Raw genomic sequence first — 19,165 nt, 5'->3', positions numbered from 1 at the left:
AAATAGTATACAATCATGAAGCTATAGCCGTCGAATGCCCATCTTTGTTGCAAAAACATGGAAGTCCCTCAATGCGATTTTTTCCGGTGGTCACTCCGGTGGCCAAAACGGACCAGAATGGTCAATTCTTCTTTTTAATGCCAGAAGCCACATGGCCATGAAAAATCATGAAGTTAGAGCCGTCGAATGCCTATATTTGTTGCAAAAACATGAAACTCCCTCAATACGGATTTCACCAGTGGTCACTCCGGTGGCCAAAGCGAACCAGAATATTCAATTGTTCTTTTTAATACCAGAAGCAACATGTCCATGAAAAAATCATGAAGTTAGAGCCTTCGAATGCCTATCTTTGTTGCAAAAACATGAAACTCCCTCAATACGGATTTCTCCGGTGGTCACTCCGGTAGCCAAAACAGACCAGAATGGGAAATTCTTCTATTTAATGCCAGAAGCCACATGGCCATGAAAAAACATGAAGTTAGAGCCGTCGAATGCCTATCTTTGTTGCAAAAACATGGAAGTCCCTCAATACGGGTTTCTCCGGTGGTCACTCCAGTAGCCAAAACAGACTATTGTGGTCAATTCTTCTTTTCAATGACAGAAGCCACATGGCCATGAAAAATCATGAAGTTAGAGCCGTAAAATGCCTACCTTTGTTGCAAAAACATGAAACTCCCTCAATACGGGTTTCTCCGGTGGTCACTCCGGTGGCCAAAATAGACCAGAATGGTTAATTCTTCTTTTCAACGCCAGAACCCACATGGCCATGAAAAATCATGAAGTTAGAGCCGTCGAATGCCTATCTTTGTTGCAAAAACATGGAAGTCCCTCAATACGGGTTTCTCCGGTGGTCACTCCGGTGGCCAAAACAGACCAGAATGGTCAATTCTTCTATTTAATGCCAGAAGCCACATGGCCATGAAAAATCATGAAGTTAGAGCCGTCGAATGCCTATCTTTGTTGCAAAAACATGGAAGTCCCTCAATACGGGTTTCTCCGGTGGTCACTCCGGTGGCCACATAAGACCACAATGTCCATCAATATTTTTACATATCACAACAATATGGAGCATGCAGAATTATTGAGATTTCATCATGAGTTAACCAACGCAGATGTGTTTAGCGCGGAAAACCGTTCAATTTCGTTACAGTCAACTCGTTGGCCATCGTGTGGGATCCCTGGAACCGGTTCCAGGAGGACGGGACATAACCAGAAACATACTCTCGACAGATTGTATTATGGCCTAAAGAAGTTTGATGCAAAAACTTCTATCCTGTAAATAATATGAATGTGCTTTCTAGCACATTATCGTGAAAAACATTACTTTCCGGATGTTCCGGATTTCCGGAACCGGTTCTTAAGAATTAGTCAATATTAATGTCTTTAATCAAAGTCCACGTGAATACCTTTCCAACGATTCTTGAACGGTCCTGACTACTTGTTTAATTGCAAAGTTATAGCTTGCCAAAGTTAGGGTCTCTAAAGCGGCATTTTTCAGTTGAAGCAGGTTCCCGGTGGCCACAGTGACCAAATCCGGAACTCTTCGGGGGTTTTGAAAACTAAACATGTGTGGCTTTCATTTGGGCCAAAGAAAATCAAAATCGGCCCAGCCACTGATTTTTGAGAGCCGTTCAAAGTTTGGGGTCAAAAATGACCCCAGGGTCTTATTTGTAACTTTTTTTATGGGAGCTCCCCTAGGGGTCGTCCAATGTTTTGGATGAATGGAAATGATAGTTTTCCACAAAAAAAAAAAAATTGTCTGAAAATTTCAGATTTCTAGGCCTTTCGAAACAAAAGCTATAGCGAATTGAAATTCGGAAAAGGTCAAAAAAGACCCCAAGGCCTTACTAAGGTTAATGGAACAAATCACATTGGTGGAAAGACTTGAAGTCGGTACCTTCTGATTGACAGTCGTCGGCATTCGGTCTGCTTCAATCTGAATTACATGAATCGGTCAGATTTGAAGCAGTATATAAATATTCAGTTCCTGAGTCTATTGCCGTACATATGTTGTTTAAACATTGCTTAAGTATTTCATTCAACAAATTGTCCTCATAAACATTGAAGCTGATCAATGTTTGAATAATTGTAACCGCAATGTTTAATCATAAGGCATGTATGCTGATATATTTGTCAGTCCGTCAGTCAATCATGGTGTTGTGTTGTAAGTTTGGTAACTCTTTGAACATTTTTTTTTTGTTTGTACGCCTAAACTAGTGAGCTGAGTTTTATTTTTTCCGCTCCTGTTTTGTATCGGAAGGAAAATAGATGTGTGACGCTGGTGCATATCTCCAAGCAGCCATAAAATTGGATCATTCGGAAACTGATCCTGGTTTGACCGGTAGCCAAGGTTGCAACCATTCATTTGCAAAGATTTACATTCATTTGCTATTATCTCAGTTCAGAAGCATGCTATCGAAAAACAATGTAAGGATGAATTTAACCTTGTAGTTTTATCTGAAAGTTTGCCGAATAACATTGGGGTCGCAAACGTATACCAAAGTCGTGAGCGAGCTGTGAAGGCAACTCTCCACGGGGTGAATGTAAATTTCATTCACGCTGTGGAAAGTTGCCTTCACAGCTCGCTCACGACTTTAGAATGTGTGTGCGACCCCAATGTTATTCGGCAAACTTTCAGATAAAACTACAAGGTTAAATTCATCCATACATTGTTTTTCGATAGCATGCTTCTGAACTGAGATAATAGCAAATGAATGTAAATCTTTGCAAATGAATGGTTGCAACCTTGCCGGTAGCACCAAAGTGGGTATTCTATTCGTCAATAGCATCCGCCTGGAGCTACTTCAGCTGCCTTTTTCGGTGTTTCTGTTGGCGGTTTTGCTGTCGTTAGAGCGTGTAGTGCAAAATGTGAGCCAGAATGATTTTGAAAGTGTAATATTTTGAGCTGCTGCTGGTTATTTGTTTGGTGTTGAAGCTGGTAGCCGCAGACGCTCTTCTTAGATTCCTAATCAGCAATCGTGTTTAAAAATGGGAGCATGGCGAACAACGATAATTAAGTAACACAGTTCCACTGCTATTCAACATTGATTGAATAAAAGCGTAACATATGTTCTAACGAACCTGATTACATCTTGTTGTTAAGCTATACTATTGTAGATGAATAAAATGATCAAGCAATAATTGTTAAACTTTGAATAAACTACTTGTTCCATTGTAGATCATATGTGGAATAACGGCATCTCATGCGTCGGAAGCAGCTTGTTTTCTCATTAAAGCACTATTAGGCAGATGAAGTGAATACCTAAACAAATTTCTCTAAACTTCTGTTCGATTAATTATTCAATGTGCAAGAATATGGTTAACAAACGTGCAGTTTTCAGTGTTTGAAACATTTATTCGCAACTTTGTTCGACATATGCTCTTGTTCAACTGTCGGCGCTTTTTGTAGAACATTTGATCAACGCGCATGCTTATTAATGGTTTTGAATTGTTACTTGGGACATCTCTGGTGATTAGTTCATAGATGAGTGTAGCAACGATTGCGTTTTGGATACATGTTCGAGACATGAAACACGAGTATGTCATTTCATTTTGGCTGAAAATAAAGCAAAACGGGTTCACAAGGTTTCCTCATATAGAAATTTCTCTTTCGAAAGTAAGGTTCTTGTACTTGTACTTGTACTAGCCACTTGGGCTGTACCATTTTGCATAAGTCTGCAAAGATTGATCTTTGCTGTTCTTTTATGATGAAGATTGATATGAGCTATCCTATCCGTAGCTACCACCCAAACTAGGCAAAATTTAACTCTTTACAATCACAACACAATAAAAAAAAACAACAGCTATAAACCCAGATCGGTAACGATTAAAAACGCCAAAGGCGAGGGTACACAGAATACACTGTGTAAATCGCATTATCGCATAATCACATAATCAATAACATCTCCCAAGTAACAATCAGCATGCCTTGAAGGTTTATTCATGTTTTATCCTGGTTTTATACGAGCATGTCAAAAAGCTAGTTGTTCTAAACTAGTTTTATGTAGTTTTTTACTTTGAACCTTTTGCGTTTCATAAAACTATCATATAACTTCTGCTATAAACATCTTCAGTTAAAGACTTGCCAGTAGACATGAATTGGTTTTATCACTTATTATATACCATTTCAATAAAACTTGCATTTGCGGTTGTTGTCGGAGAGATTTCTTTTTGTAAACAAATACACAAAACTGTGAGGAATGCATAAAACCAACAAAAGATTTCGTGGCCGTAACATAAACCAAAAAAATGCTGTGATAAAACCGCTAGTTCTATCATGAGCTCAGTTATGACTACCTCAGGAGGGTTAGCCCTATTGGAGGAATCATCAGGAACACAGAGTTTTAGCAGAAAAATATGTCGCCTAGCCGGGATAATTTATGTAAATACAGAAAAAATATTACTCAATTTTATGATTTCACGTACAGCTTAAGGTGAAACATCAAGAAATCCCATTGCAATTTTTCATACAAACTTTAGCGGCACAAATCTGACGAACAAAGCATCGAGCCAAGCCGCACTTGTTTTTCCTGGCTTTGCTCACTCGCAAAAAGAGGCAGCTTTTACAAATCGAGAACATTTGTTTACGAATTTTCAAGATTGGTGCTCTTGAAAACGTGAGTAGGGGACCAAGTCGGTCATTGTGGCAGCCATGTTTGTATTCTTTGAAGTTTCTCCTTAAGATCAAATTAAACCAAACAACACGTTTTCGTCATTTTATTTTGTCAGAAAAATTACATAATAAGGGGATTCACTAAACAGTGTAAACTGATTAAACTGATTAAACGTCGCGATCACCAAGGCAATCTTCGATTATTTCATTCGCAAAATCATGAAACATTTCAAATAAGCAGAAAATCATGGCTTACGTAGCAAATTAATCTGTTTAGTGAGTCCCCCTAATGTCTTTTAAACTCCGCTGTGTTGGAAAAACCTTTTTTGCACCCAATTCCACCGAGTAAATTAAATGCATTTAACTTCCAAATTATGCATAGTTTGTGTGGCGCACTTAGTTTTTGTCATTATCACAGTCACATTCACCACAAATTTTCCGTGGCATGTCTCCTGACACGTATTAAATAGGAAAACAAATCTGAATTCCATATCTGCATCTTTCCAATTGATGGCTGGATAAACAACCAAGCATAATTTATTCTGACGATCGAACATTGAGAGTGAAAAATAATCAAAACAATTATTTGACAAGTCAGAAGATGGTTTTATTTAGAAGATTGATGAAACTATGATACAACCCGAAATCCTAAACCGGTTTGCGTACGAAGTCCTGTAGACCCTAATAAGACTGGGCCAACTAGCCAGAACGTGGGCTTATTGAGGCATACAAGAACTCGAGAGCATTTTCAAGTCGGCATCAATGGTTTTATGTTTAGGATTTTTGAATCGCTAAAAAACTTTGATAAAATTAGAATTGTTACTTGGGCTTCTTTAGCCTCAATGCTTTGAGGCTGTTCATAAACCACGTAGACCAAAATTTGGCCATCTCAGAATACCCCCCCCCCACCCTTCCCCCTCGTAGACTTTTGACCAAACACAAATTTTGAAATTTGTATGGAGCATAGATTTTGGCCAGAAACACCACCCCCCCCCCACCCCCGGAAAAGTCTACGTAGTATATGAATGAATATCTTAAGAAAGGCAATTCAAGTTTGGGTGTACGTAACTCACAAGTTCCCCCAATGATCCCAGTGGGCTCATCTTCGCGAACATCTTGTTGCTTGTGTTCGTTTCTGCTCACTAACGGCATTGGCCTACTCTTCTTGCCTATGGTCCCCACCACATCCCTTCCACCATTACATCATGGCATACTAACAGCATCGCGTCGCAACAGTTTATTATGCAAAGTCAAAAGAAAACTCCCGAACTTTCCCGCGAACAGTAACCTTCGCCGCGATACATGTACAAAAGTAGCGCCAGAATTCATCCCCCCCCCCTCATACACTTTAATACACAAAGAAAGGAAAGGAAAAAATCTTACATTTTTCATCGCGCTCCCATTCAGCTGATTGTGAATCTGACGGTGATGGTGATGCCGGTTCTGCTGCTGCACAGGTGTCAACGTCTGCCGTTGCGGTGGCTGCTGATTGCCATTATCGTCCCAAGGACCCAAAGTGGTCCCCTCACAGGACGACAAGGCCTCTCCACCACCATCGCCACTGCTACTGCTGCTGATGCTGCTACTGCTGCTCAGCTTCTTATACTTCAATAATCCAAAGCGAAGCATTCTGGTTGCGGTGTGGGAGGCGTGGAAACACCACACGACACGTGCCTCGTAACCAGATGGATGACGGTTAATAATTGATGGTTTCCTTCCGCTGCTGGCTGCCAGCGCCACGGGATGACGACGGTTCCAATAAATTCACCGGCCAACTCCCCAAAACACGCTGGACGCCAAACCGTCGTCCGTTGTTGGGCGATAAAAATCTCAGTTTGATACCGGGTATACCGCGTCGTGGGTGATTCAACTAACTTGTTTTTTTTTTGCTCACTGCTGGCAGCTCGATTTTCCCACTTTCACACTTTATGTTCGTTTTGGGATAATTTTAACGAGTTTTTCCGCCCAGTTTGAATTTTCTTTTTCCGCACTTGACTTGCTTCTCAGATAAAAAAGGACCGACGTTATCACCGACTTGGGGCCCACACTCCCGAAAATGGCGCGATCTTAATTAAGAACATTAATTTGCACGAAATTACACGCACACAACGTGCCACCGGAACAAGTTTCGCAATTATAATTCACTTCCAAGCTTGTTCTGAGTTTCACTTTCACTCTTGGCTTTTCGCACCGGGCGACGAAGCACGCGCGTTTTCTTACGTTTTCCACGCTCGCACGTGACTGGCACAGTAGGCGGGTGGGGTGGTGCAGGTCTTTTTCCGAGCCTGCTGTCGACAACCGTTCTCGACGAAGCGCTGTAGAAGACTGATTTCCACCGAACGAACCAAGCAAGACCCGCTGTTGATGTTGTTCGGTGAAGCTCTTCTCCCGACTCACTACCCACTGTTGAGCTTGTTATGTTAGCAGGTATGTAGGCAGCTATTGATGGGAAAACATAAGCATAACACTGAATGCAACAGGACGATGATGCGAGCCAAAGCATAGGTGCAATGGAAAGGAAAATAATGCTATTTATGCTTCGTGAGACGCTCTCTTTTCGGGAGATTTTCTCTCTTCTATATTAGGGCGATGGTTTGATATGGATGTTATGTTGGGCATTGAACGCCAGGGTTGAAGCTACAAAATAAGCTAAAGTACGAGAGTTTTATTGCAAGATGAATTCGCTAATTGAAGTCGATGTAGGGTATTGGTTCAATTATTAAGCATGTGGTTCCTATTTTCATCCTACGCAAAACAAAGCATTAAAACGCTTGAGGGTTTAATAAGGCGCTGTCTATGGTCTTGTGGCTATGGTCAACTGCACGAATTTATGCTGGCCTGCTTACTCTCACAGTAAATTTGGCGTTTGAGAGATGCCGACACCGCCCAAACGTCAAATTTTGCGTGAGAGTAAGCAGGCCAGTATAAATTCGTGCAGTAATCCATCGTTTCTGATTCTTGCAGACCCATCATCTGTGTATTGCTTTGAAGGCGGCATACGATTCAGTGAAGATGAACAAGCTATGGCAGATTATGATCGAACATGGTTTTCCGGCGAAGCTGATTAGACTGATTCGTGCAACGCTTGACGGATCGACATCAAATGTACGGGTTGCGGATGAAATTTCGTCATCGTTCGTAACCTTAGACGGACTGAAGCTAGGCATTGCTGCTTCGAATTTATTGTTCAAGATAGCAGAGCTGGTGTGCAAAGGAGCAGTGTTGGTAAAATCACACTCAAAGCACACTCATGAACCGCTCCTGCGTGAGTAAACTCGCGCGCGATTCTGAATCATTTTCTCACGCGCGAGATTTTCATGCAAAATCTCGCTCTCACGAGTCAAGCGCCGAAATCTCGTTCGCTTGTAAAACGAATCCAAATCAATTTAAACGACATCTAATGTTGTTGTAAGATAGGTTTGGTTTTGTTCTATCATAGAATCCTAAAAACTTCGATGTAAATAATAAGAACACCAAGAAATAACACAATGAGTGAAATCGCGAGTCAACTCATGCATGATTTTTTCGGCGGTGAGTTTGGCGAGTCAAGAATCGCGTGTGAAACAACTCAAGCATGAGATTTGAGAATTTGAGTTTTTACCAACACTGCAAAGGAGCGTAACCATTGTCATGCGATCGGGGCTTCGCGGACGATATCGACCTCATCGGGCCGTGGAAGAGGTGTTCATACTTGGAACGGGACCCGTCTGGTACTAGTGTAAAAACATGTCGTGATTGAAGAGTAATGGAAAGACGACTGCCTCTGGTGACGGTTTTGAATATACTGTTTTATTGAACAAAACATGACTACTATGATCTATAATAATATTTTAGTTACTACGATTCGTTTGTCGTCCTTAACAAAACGAAATCATTTGCCAGCCAGAAAAGATCACTACTGATTGGCCGATTTGACAAAAGCAACATTGCGTCCCGTTATGTCCGGGCACTTTGTTGTTAAGTTAGACCATCAATAGGGAACTGCACTGTTTTTTTGTATGGGATTTTGACGTTTGTTGGCCTTGTTGTTTACAAAATTTCTGTAAGAGTGTTCTGTAAGAGAAAGAGAGAATTTCATGCAGTGCCCTATGGATTACTGCATGAATTTAGACTGGCCTGCTTACTCTCACACGAAATTTGACGTTTGAACGGTGTCGGCACCTCTCAAACGTCAAATTTTCTGTGAGAGTGAGCAGGCCGGCATAAATTCGTGGCACTTGCTGTGGTTACTGAGATTTTTTTCTATGTTTTTGACGTTTCGTGGCCATGTTGTTTACGATCCGGACTTCGTCCGGACTTCGAAATTTCGTCAGCTTTTCATGGGTGGTTTGATTGAATTCAACATGTGGGGTTCGTGTGCGTGGGAAAATGTGCTGATTTGACACCCCTCCAGGAAGTGCTTCTGGGATTCCGCAGGAATTTCATCCTAGATTTCTCCAAGAAATCCAGCTTTCTACAAATTTGATCCAGAGCTCCTCCAGGAGTTTCATATTGGATTCTCAGGGAGTTCTTGATGAGACTTTTACGGGGGTTTATTAAGGATTCCCTCAGAAGTTCCATCTGACATTCTTCCAAGTGCTTTCAATAGGATGCTTCCAGGAAATACTCCAGAGATTCTTCCAGAGATATTTTCTGTGATTTCTTAAGAAATCCCTTCTGAGATTACTTTAGTTCCTAAATTCCTTCAAATATCTTTCGGAAACTTCTCTAGCAATCAATTCCGAGATTCCTCCAGAAATTCTTTATTCCAGTCATTGTTCCTGAACCTTGTACTGACTTTTCGAACCCTCTTCGAATGAGTGTAATCAGTTTCGAGGAAAAAAAGGCGGAATTAAAAGGTATGAAACTGATTACACTCATTCGAAAAAGGACATTTTTCCTGAAATTCATCCGAGAATTTCTTCCGTGGTTTCTCCACAAATTTATTCAAGGATTCTCCTAGATTTTTTTCCTGTGATTCCTCAGGAGCTCCATCTGAGATCTAGGATCCTTTCTGAGATTCCTAAAAGTTTGCTCCATTGACTTCTTTCAAGACTCCTCCAGAGATTTCTTCTGGGACTTCAAGGGATTCCATCTTAGATTCACCTAAATTCCAGCAACTTTACCCGGGATTTCCTCCGGAATTCCTCCAGGAGTTCTCTGAGGGGATTGCTCCAGGTATTTCTTCAAAGATTCCTACAGAAACTCCTTTCAAAATTCCGTCTGGATTCCTTTCAGGAATTTCATACGAGAATCCTCCAGAGTTCCTTGTAGGGTTTCTTCAAGATCCTTCCAGGAATCCTACAAGAACTTCTTTCAGTATTCCTCCAAAAACTTCTCCGGGATTCTTCCAGGAGTTCATTCCGGGATTTTTTTTTCAGTAATTATTACTTCTGGAATTGCTTCAATGTGTTGTGGGCTTCTGTCGGGAATTTCTTCAGGAAAGCTTTCGTGAATTCCTTTGCGGTATTCTTTTGGGAACTCTTGCCGGGATTATTTCGAGAAAGTTTTCTGGAATTCATGCAGAAGCTGCCTCAGAGATTTCTTCACGAAATCTTTCCAGGATTCATCTATGAGCTTTTAAGTGTAGAATTAGCTTAATGTTAAAATACATATTAATAAAGAAAACAAACAAAATCTATGAACTTTTTTTTAGTTTCTTCCAAGAGTTTAATTTTGAATTCCTGCAGATTCTTCTGAATTTCCTCCAGAAGCTCATTCTGGAATTCTTTCAAATGCTTCTAATGAACATCCTCCAAGAGTTTATTAGGGAGTATTTTTAAAAGTTCCCCATGTAGTTTTTATTTATGGCATTCATCATTGCTAAAAGATTTTTGAGGTAATACTCCTGTAAATTCCTTCTGGTTTTCCTCCAACAGGAATTCCTGGAAGAATATCAGTTGGAACCTTAAAGGAATCTCGGAAAAAAAATAAACTAGGAATCGCAGTAGAAGATTCTGAAGGAATCCTAAATAAACCCCCAGAAAAATCTCATCAAAAACTCCCTACGAATCGCACAAGAAACTCCACATATAAACTTATGAGAAGAGCAGTAAAATCGTTCAATGAAGCAGGCTGGATTCGATCCATGAACGTCAGGATCATGTGGTTATTCTTAATGGGGATTTTGGGGGTTTTTGGGCCTACGCCAACACTCCTGTCTCCCCGGAGGGCAATCGTACCAGTTCTGTTTAGCGTCAGCATTTCTTACTCAGCCGATGGATGTCTGAACTCTGAACAGACACTGTTTGAACCGCACGTGCGGTTCCAAGGTACCTCCTTGGTGAAGAGACACTCGGGACGTACTCCCTCAATCTAGCTGGAAGTCAGAAGGACAACAGTGTCCAGGCTGCACTTCCACTGCCGTTCTTCTGCAAAGTGACGTAAGCGCCATTTCAAATTTCGACATATTTGGTATATATCTGGTGAAATAATAACACTGTGATTTATCAGCTATGTTAAGATGCAAGATCTAGTGGAAATCTAATATCTATGGAATAAAACATAGCTAAAGATTAAAAGTTTTATGAATAATAACTAAACATGTACCGAAAGTGTTAATGCACACAACTCTTAGCTGGCGGTCTTTGTCATCGATTGACCCGTGGAAGCATGAGGTCGGAACTTGTGAGGACCAGTGCTGTTTTGGGCGTTCCGGGTTGCCTACTCACCATTCTGCAGTCCTACTACACTGAAATAAATTTTGTTGTCGTTTCCACCGAATCCATGGTAGAATTAAGAACTGTACCAACAATTTTCAGCCGAATGCAAAATTCTGTTAATTGTACTGAAACATTGTCAATATTACCATGCGTGTATTACTGTTGACTAAAAACATTCTTGGTTCTACTATTTGGGCATTGTAATTTCGACCATGTAAACTTAAATATTGCGCGTCTTAGATAAACATGGTCAAAAATACAATGTCAAAATAGTAACATCAAGCATGTTTTTAGTCAATGGTACTTCACGCATGGTAATATTGACAATGTTTCAGTACAATTAACAGAATTTTGCATTCGGTTGAAAATTGTTGGTACAGTTCTTAATTTTACCATGGATTCGGTGGAAACAACAACAAAATTTATTTCAGTGTATATAGGCAAAGTTGAAACAAGATGAAGTTCAAGGACAGTTAAGGACAGACGCCACAATAATGGCTCACATTGGCACCTACTCACGATTTCCAGCGCACAAATCTCTTCGTAAACAAAACCAGCGCACTTGATCTTCTAATTTTAAGCTAATTACAAGTGAGCAAGAACAGAATAATAAAATGCACTGTTGTTTGAAGCTTGCTTCTTCAGATTTGTGCGACTGAAGTTCTGATGCACTGTTGAAGCGAGATTTCAGGACGTTTGTCCTTAACAGGAAAAGATGAGCGGGCGAGGAAGCCCTGATAAAAAATATCATAAAAATTTGATAAATTTTATTGTTACAACACCATTTTTTCGAAAAATATTCACCATTAAACGTATTGTAATTTACACAGCACACTCACCATCACCCCTATTGTTCTATACCATTCGGCGAATGGTAAATGGCACTTTTACAATAAAAAATGGTGGTCGTTATGTATCTTAACCATAAAATTTTGAGAAAATTTTCATACACTTTTTCGCGAAAAACAATAGAATGTATTGTGTTTTTATGAGACATTTTTGGGGCAATTTTCAAAAGAAAACAATATATCTTAATGGTTTTTCATTGTTCTTACAATACAAATACAATTAATTGAATGGCGTCAAATGAATCGTTGTTACAATAAAAATACAATAATATTTGTTGTTGTTTGTAAGCAGTTTTCGCTTTTGAAAATCCATAGAATTTATATTTTCCGCAAACATTTATATCCAGCATTTACGAGCACTAACGGCCGCCAGAATGATATGCACATTTTAGGAGAAGAATCAAACACTCTGATGTCTGTCTGGTATGTATTGCTTGGCAGCCGTTGATAAGATCTATCTTCAATCTTTTCACAGCACAGGGAAGTAGTCTGGAAAGTCAGGGAAAGTCAGGGAATTTGATTTTCAAAATTGAGTCGACACCCTGTATAACATTCAAAAATTCGTCAGTATCACCAGAAAAAAAGTGAATAAATATCTAAAGAAAGGAAATTCAAGTTTGGGTGTACATAACTCACAAGTTTTCCCAAAGATCCCAGTAGGCTCATCTTCGCGAACATCTTCTTGTTGCTTGTGTTCCTTTCCGCTCACTAACGGCATTGGCCTACTCTTCTTGGCTATGCATCCCACCACATCCCTCCCCCCCATTACATCATGGCATACTAACAGCATCGCGTCGCAACAGTTTATTATGCAAAGTCAGAAGAAAACTCCCGAATCTTTCCCGCGAACAGTAACCTTCGCCGCGATACATGAAAAAGTAGCGCCAGAATTCATCGCCCCCCCTCAAACACTTTAATACACAAAGAAAGGAAAGGAAAAATTCTTACATTTTTCATCGCGCTCCCATTCAGCTGATTGTGAATCTGACGGTGATGGTGATGCCGGTTCTGTTGCTGCACAGGTGTCAACGTCTGCCGTTGCGGTGGCTGCTGATTGCCATTATCGTCCCAAGGACCCAAAGTGGTCCCCTCGCAGGACGACAGGGCCTCTCCACCACCATCGCCACTGCTGCTGATGCTGCTACTGCTGTTCAGCTTCTTGTACTTCAATAATCCAAAGCGAAGCATTCTGGCTGAGGTGTGGAGGCGTGGAAACACCACGACACGTGCCTCGTAACCAGATGAATGACGGTTAATAATTGATGGTTTCCTTCCGCTGCTGGCTGCCAACGCCACGGGATGACGACGGTTCCAATAAATTCACCGACCAACTCCCCAAAACACGCTGGGCGCCAAACCGTCGTCCGTTGTTGGGCGATAAAAATCTCAGTTTGATACCGGGTATACCGTCGTGGGTGATTCAACTAACTTGTTTTTTTTTGCTCACTGTTGGCAGGTCGATTTTCCCACTTTCACACTTTATGTTCGTTTTGGGATAATTTTAACGAGTTTTTCCGCCCAGTTTGAATTTTCTTTTTCCGCACTTGACTTGCTTCTCAGATAAAAAAGGACCGACGTTATCACCGACTTGGGGCCCACACTCCCGAAAATGGCGCGATCTTAATTAAGAACATTAATTTGCACGGAAATTACACGCACACAACGTGCCACCGGAACAAGTTTCGCAATTATAATTCACTTCTGAACTTATTCCGAGTTTCACTTTCACTCTTGGCTCTTCGCACCGGGCGACGAAGGGCGCGCGTTTTCTTACGTTTTCCACGCTCGCACGTGACTGGCACAGTAGGCGGGTGGGGTGATGCAGGTCTTTTTCCGAGCCTGCTGTCGACAACCGTTCTCGACGAAGCGCTGTAGAAGACTGATTTCCACCGAACGAACCAAGCAAGACCCGCTGTTGATGTTGTTCGGTGAAGCCCTTCTCCCCCGACTCACTACTTACTGTTGAGCTTGTTATGTTAGCAGGTATGTAGGCAGCTATCGCTGGGAAAACATAAGCATAACAACGCTGAATGCAACAGGACGATGATGCGAGCCGAAGCATAGGTGCAATGGAAAGGAAAATAATGCTATTTATGCTCCGTGAGACACTAGCTCTCTTTTAAGAAGATTTTCTCTCTTCTACATTAGGGTGAAGGTTGGTATGGATGTTTATGCTGGGCATTGAACGCCAGGGTTGAAGCTACTAATTTAGCTACAGTACGAGAATGGCATTACAAGATGAACTTGTTTTTTGAAGTCAATATGTGTATTACCAAGAAAAATTGAAGCTTGTTAAAAACAATAAAAAATATGGTTGAATTTATAATTGAGATATTCTAGAGTTTAAATAATCACGAAAGTAACATGATCGATTTCTCTTCATCGACCCTCCCTTCTTCAAATTAACTCATTAACGCCCAAGGTGTCTAACAATTGAAATCGTCATAAAAATGTTATCAACAGTCAAGTTCCAATAAAATATACATGATTTTACGAAAAAAAATAGAAGTCTACGGTGTAGTTACAAAACATTTTTCAATGTGGGTCCTAAACATATGATAATTTTTGAAAGCTCTAAATTCAGCACAACTTTTATACTATCAATGTATTCTAATTGGTATATATAATTGCTATAGATACAATGCATCTGTGGAGCGGAAAGGACACACAAAAGTTCTACGAGGCTTTTGCAGAGGCTTTGTGCCACAAGCTGACATGTGCCGAGATAATCACGGGCGACGTTGCAAGTACCGAAGGTGGCGTGGTAACAGATCTAGGAGTACGTGCACAGGACGAAAGACTTCCGGCCCCTGACCTTCAAGAGATTGAGGAGGAGGTTGGCCGGTTGAAAAACAACAAAGCCGCTGGAGCAGATCAACTACCAAGCGAGCTTCTAAAATACGGTGGAGAAGCACTGGTGAGAGCACTACACTGGGTCATTACCAAGATTTGGGAGGAGGAAGTATTACCGGAGGAATGGATGGAAGGTATCGTGTGTCCCATCTACAAAAAGGGCGACAAGTTGGATTGCGGGAACTACCGCGCGATCACACTACTGAGCGCTGCCCAGAGATGGCACGCTCCTCAGAGCACTAAGTGAGAAGATAAAAAAATACACATTACACACAGCCTGCATGATGAGAAAGAGTGCGTGTAAAGAATTATCTTCTGCGTGGTCCAACTGTACGCGCTCGGCATCGTTGTCGCATCGCGCAGGACGGTGAGCGCAGGAAAGCAAGAGAAAGTACAGTCCAACACACAGCTCACATCGCAGCGCTGCGCTACTCTGTACTGCCGAGAACCTACAACTTGCAGCTCAGACAGCGCAGCTGTGTAGCACATTCCTAGAAATGAGCGAAGCTCACGCAGAAGAAGTTTGAGCTCTGCGACGGCTCGCGCAGCTCGTGTGGCAACTTACACATTTCGCACACTCACGCAAACTTTTACGGCTGAGCGATGTGTGTTTGTTGCCGGTCCACATTCGTAGCAAAAGAGAGCGGCGCACATTTTATTGAAGATGTGTACGCAGAGCTGTTTATCAGTGTATCTATGCCATCTCTGGCGCTGCCTACAAAATACTCTCTCAAATTTTATGCCGCCGTCTATCACCGATTGCAAGAGAGTTCGTGGGACAATATCAGGCTGGATTTCTGGGTGAACGCGCTACAACGGACCAGATGTTCGCCATCCGCCAGGTGTTGCAGAAATGCCGCGAATACAACGTGCCCACACATCACTTGTTCATCGATTTCAAATCGGCGTATGATACAATCGATCGAGAACAGCTATGGCAGATTATGCACGAATACGGATTCCCGGATAAACTGATACGGTTGATCAAGGCGACGATGGATCGAGTGATGTGCGTAGTTCGAGTATCAGGGACACTCTCGAGTCCCTTCGAATCTCGCAGAGGGCTACGGCAAGGTGATGGTCTTTCGTGCTTGCTGTTCAACATTGCTTTGGAGGGTGTAATAAGAAGAGCGGGGATAAACACGAGTGGGACGATTTTCACGAAGTCCGTTCAGCTGCTTGGTTTCGCCGACGATATTGATATTATTGCTCGTAAATTTGAGACGATAGCGGAAACGTACATCCGACTAAAGAGTGAAGCCAGGCGAATCGGATTAGTCATTAATGTGTCGAAGACAAAGTACATGATGGCGAAGGGCTCCAGGGAGGAATCACCGCGCCCGCCACCCCGAATTCATATCGACGGTGATGAAATCGAGGCGGTTGAAGAATTCGTGTACTTGGGCTCACTGGTGACCGACGACAACGACACCAGCAGAGAAATTCAGAGGCGCATTGTGGCAGGAAATCGTGCCTACTTTGGACTCCGCAGAACTCTACGATCGAATAAAGTTCGCCGTAACACGAAGTTAACCATCTACAAAACGTTGATTAGACCGGTCGTCCTCTATGGGCACGAAACATGGACCCTACGTGCAGAGGACCAACGCGCCCTTGGAGTTTTCGAACGGAAGGTGTTGCGTACCATCTACGGCGGAGTGCAGATGGAAGACGGGACTTGGAGAAGGCGAATGAACCACGAGCTGCATCAGCTGCTGGGAGAACCAACCATCGTCCATACCGCGAAAATCGGGAGGCTACGGTGGGCGGGTCACGTCATCAGGATGTCGGATAGCAACCCGACTAAAATGGTTCTCGAGAGTCATCCGACCGGTACAAGAAGACGTGGAGCGCAGCGAGCTAGGTGGGTCGACCAAGTGGAGGACGATCTGCGGACCCTACGCAGAGTGCGGAACTGAAGACAATCAGCCATGGACCGAGTGGAATAGAGACGGCTACTATACAGCAGAGGCCACCCCTGCCTTAGCCTGATCGGTAAGGTAAGTATCTTTGGAGCGGACCTGATGCGATTTTTAGAGCAAGTGACTATCACGACGAAGACCTGGGATCGAAGTCCACTCCCGACAAAATGTGAGTTCTTCTCTCGGAATGAAAATAAAGCGTGAATCCCGATATAAACTAACCTCGATTTATAAATCTCGTTAATGTAGAAAAATAAATAAAATAAATAGAATGTAATGCATCTTTAGTGAGGAACAACGGGAACAATCTTTGAAGAGACCCCAGTCGGAATCCAAAATGAATCCCGTCAAGATACCCTGAAGAAAACTTTGAAAGAATGCAATGAGGAATCCTTGAAGAAATCCAAGTAGGAAACCCTAAAGTAATCCTTTGCGAAATCCCGGAAGAAATCTTTGAGGGAATTCCAGCAGTAATCCCAGCAGTAATTAGCAGTAATTAAAGGAATCCCTGAAAGAATCACAGAAGAAATCCCGGGAGAAATAACTGGAGTAATCCTGAGAGGAATCCCGAGAACAGTTTTTCAAAGAATACAGTCAGTTTTTTCTACGCGGATTTTTGCATTAACGCGTCTTTCAATTATCCGGAATTTTGAATTAACGCGGTTTATATTTGTGCAAATTTGCGGCACTGAAAATTATTTTCGACACATTATTTTTTATTTCTTTCAAAACAAGATGGCTAATGTTCTGATGTTTTCATGTGTGTATGACTTTCCAGTAAGCTGATTCCCTTGGAAAATGGTTATTTTGTTGTAGATTTTGATGCCAAGTTTGCAGCATATCAATCATAATAGAGTTGATTACTGACACTGAGGAAGATTGCAAGTGGTAGTCGAAATACGCGTATCTGTCAAAGGATAAGCAAAATAGGGCGGAGTTAAAAGGTACGAAACTGATTACACTCATTCGAAGAGGTTATTCTGCTTAGAGGGTTCGAAAAGTCGGTACAAAATCATAATTATTTTTTCAAATTAGATACCTAGCCTAAAGACACAGTCGATGCCTAGCGCCGTTTTGGAATCCAAGATGGCGACCATCTACTATGCTTAAGGCTCAAATAACCATCATTCAGTCATCAACAATCATCAATTATTGAAAAGCAGTTTTCTTGCTCTTAATCACAAAAACGTCATTGAAAATGGTTTCACTGTTATCCAGATGGTGAATACTGGGCACTGATAAATTTTTATTAACGTTGGTTTAGAGTTGAGCGAGAAAACTGCTTTTGAGTTTGATGGTTTGTTTCCTCCTAAAACTATGGAATACGTATTTGGTATTTCGATATCCGGAATATAGAAAAAGTGTGTACTCTCCGAATTATCAGAGTCTTAAGGTATATGCTATGTAAATTAGTTCAGCGTAATGTCTTTTTGTCTGGGATTCCTGTGATATCTGAGACAAACAGACGTAAAACTGACAAATTTTCATACCATATATCTCAGAACCCTGATAACTTGGAGAGTTGGTGTGTTCTGCAAACTTGTTTGGGTGGTCAAGAACCATGATGGGACATTTGATGCAAAATTCCTCCACTAGGGGGTGCTAAAGAGAAAACAATTGTTGCCTTTCATATATCTCAGGACTCCTACCTTTAAGAAAATTGTTTTTTTCAGCAAAGTTGTTTGGCAAGCCAGGGACTTACAGTTGATGGACCGTTTATTTCGAAATTCTGCTACTAGGAGGCGCTAGTTACACATTTGCAAAATCGTTGTAATGATAATAAAATCGTAGAAATTATTCAACATGCTGTATTTTTTTTTTCAATATAATAATCATATATTGATATATTTCATAATTTCATTTCATTCGATGCACTCAATCCTGAGAAATAGCACTTTAACGAACAACATTTTATTATGAACCATTTTACAAGAAACGCTTTAACTTCATGAAAAGTTATCCATTCAAGCCCAAATATTTACCATTAATAGCTAACTAGTTGAGCAACTAGCAGTTAAAATTTGAGAAGTTTTGGTGCATTTTATAAAACAGCTTGTTGAAAATTGTCTGAATATTAATTGGTCGGCGTTAAGTCAGACTGTACCATCCGTTCTGCAATAATTTTGAGAAATGTCCAGCAAGCACTTCGGATATCAAATCGAGTGCATTATTTTGTGAAAAACTATGATTACACAGCGTAACAAAAATTAACTTTTTGTCTGTCTCAAGAGCAAACTTATGTGTCTCTGACAGATTTTGGGCCGCTGAATCCGAATCCGGGCTCAGATT

The 19,165-nt window shown here is 41.4% G+C and overlaps 1 protein-coding gene across 1 annotated transcript in view; it reads right to left on the bottom strand.

Moving 5' to 3' along the window:
• The window catches only part of LOC109401508 (uncharacterized), a 64,905-nt gene extending 57,796 nt beyond the window's left edge, over positions 1-7,109 (bottom strand). Inside the window, exon 1 of the mRNA XM_062856975.1 lies at positions 5,996-7,109. Coding sequence (XP_062712959.1) covers positions 5,996-6,241 — 246 coding nt within the window. The 5' untranslated portion in view covers positions 6,242-7,109. The remainder of the gene's footprint in view (positions 1-5,995) is intronic.
• Between the last annotated feature and the right edge of the window lie 12,056 nt (positions 7,110-19,165).

Source organism: Aedes albopictus, chromosome 3, assembly GCF_035046485.1.
Source record: "Aedes albopictus strain Foshan chromosome 3, AalbF5, whole genome shotgun sequence".
Classification (NCBI taxonomy): domain Eukaryota; kingdom Metazoa; phylum Arthropoda; class Insecta; order Diptera; family Culicidae; genus Aedes; species Aedes albopictus.
This window is presented reverse-complemented; position numbering and strand designations above follow the sequence as displayed.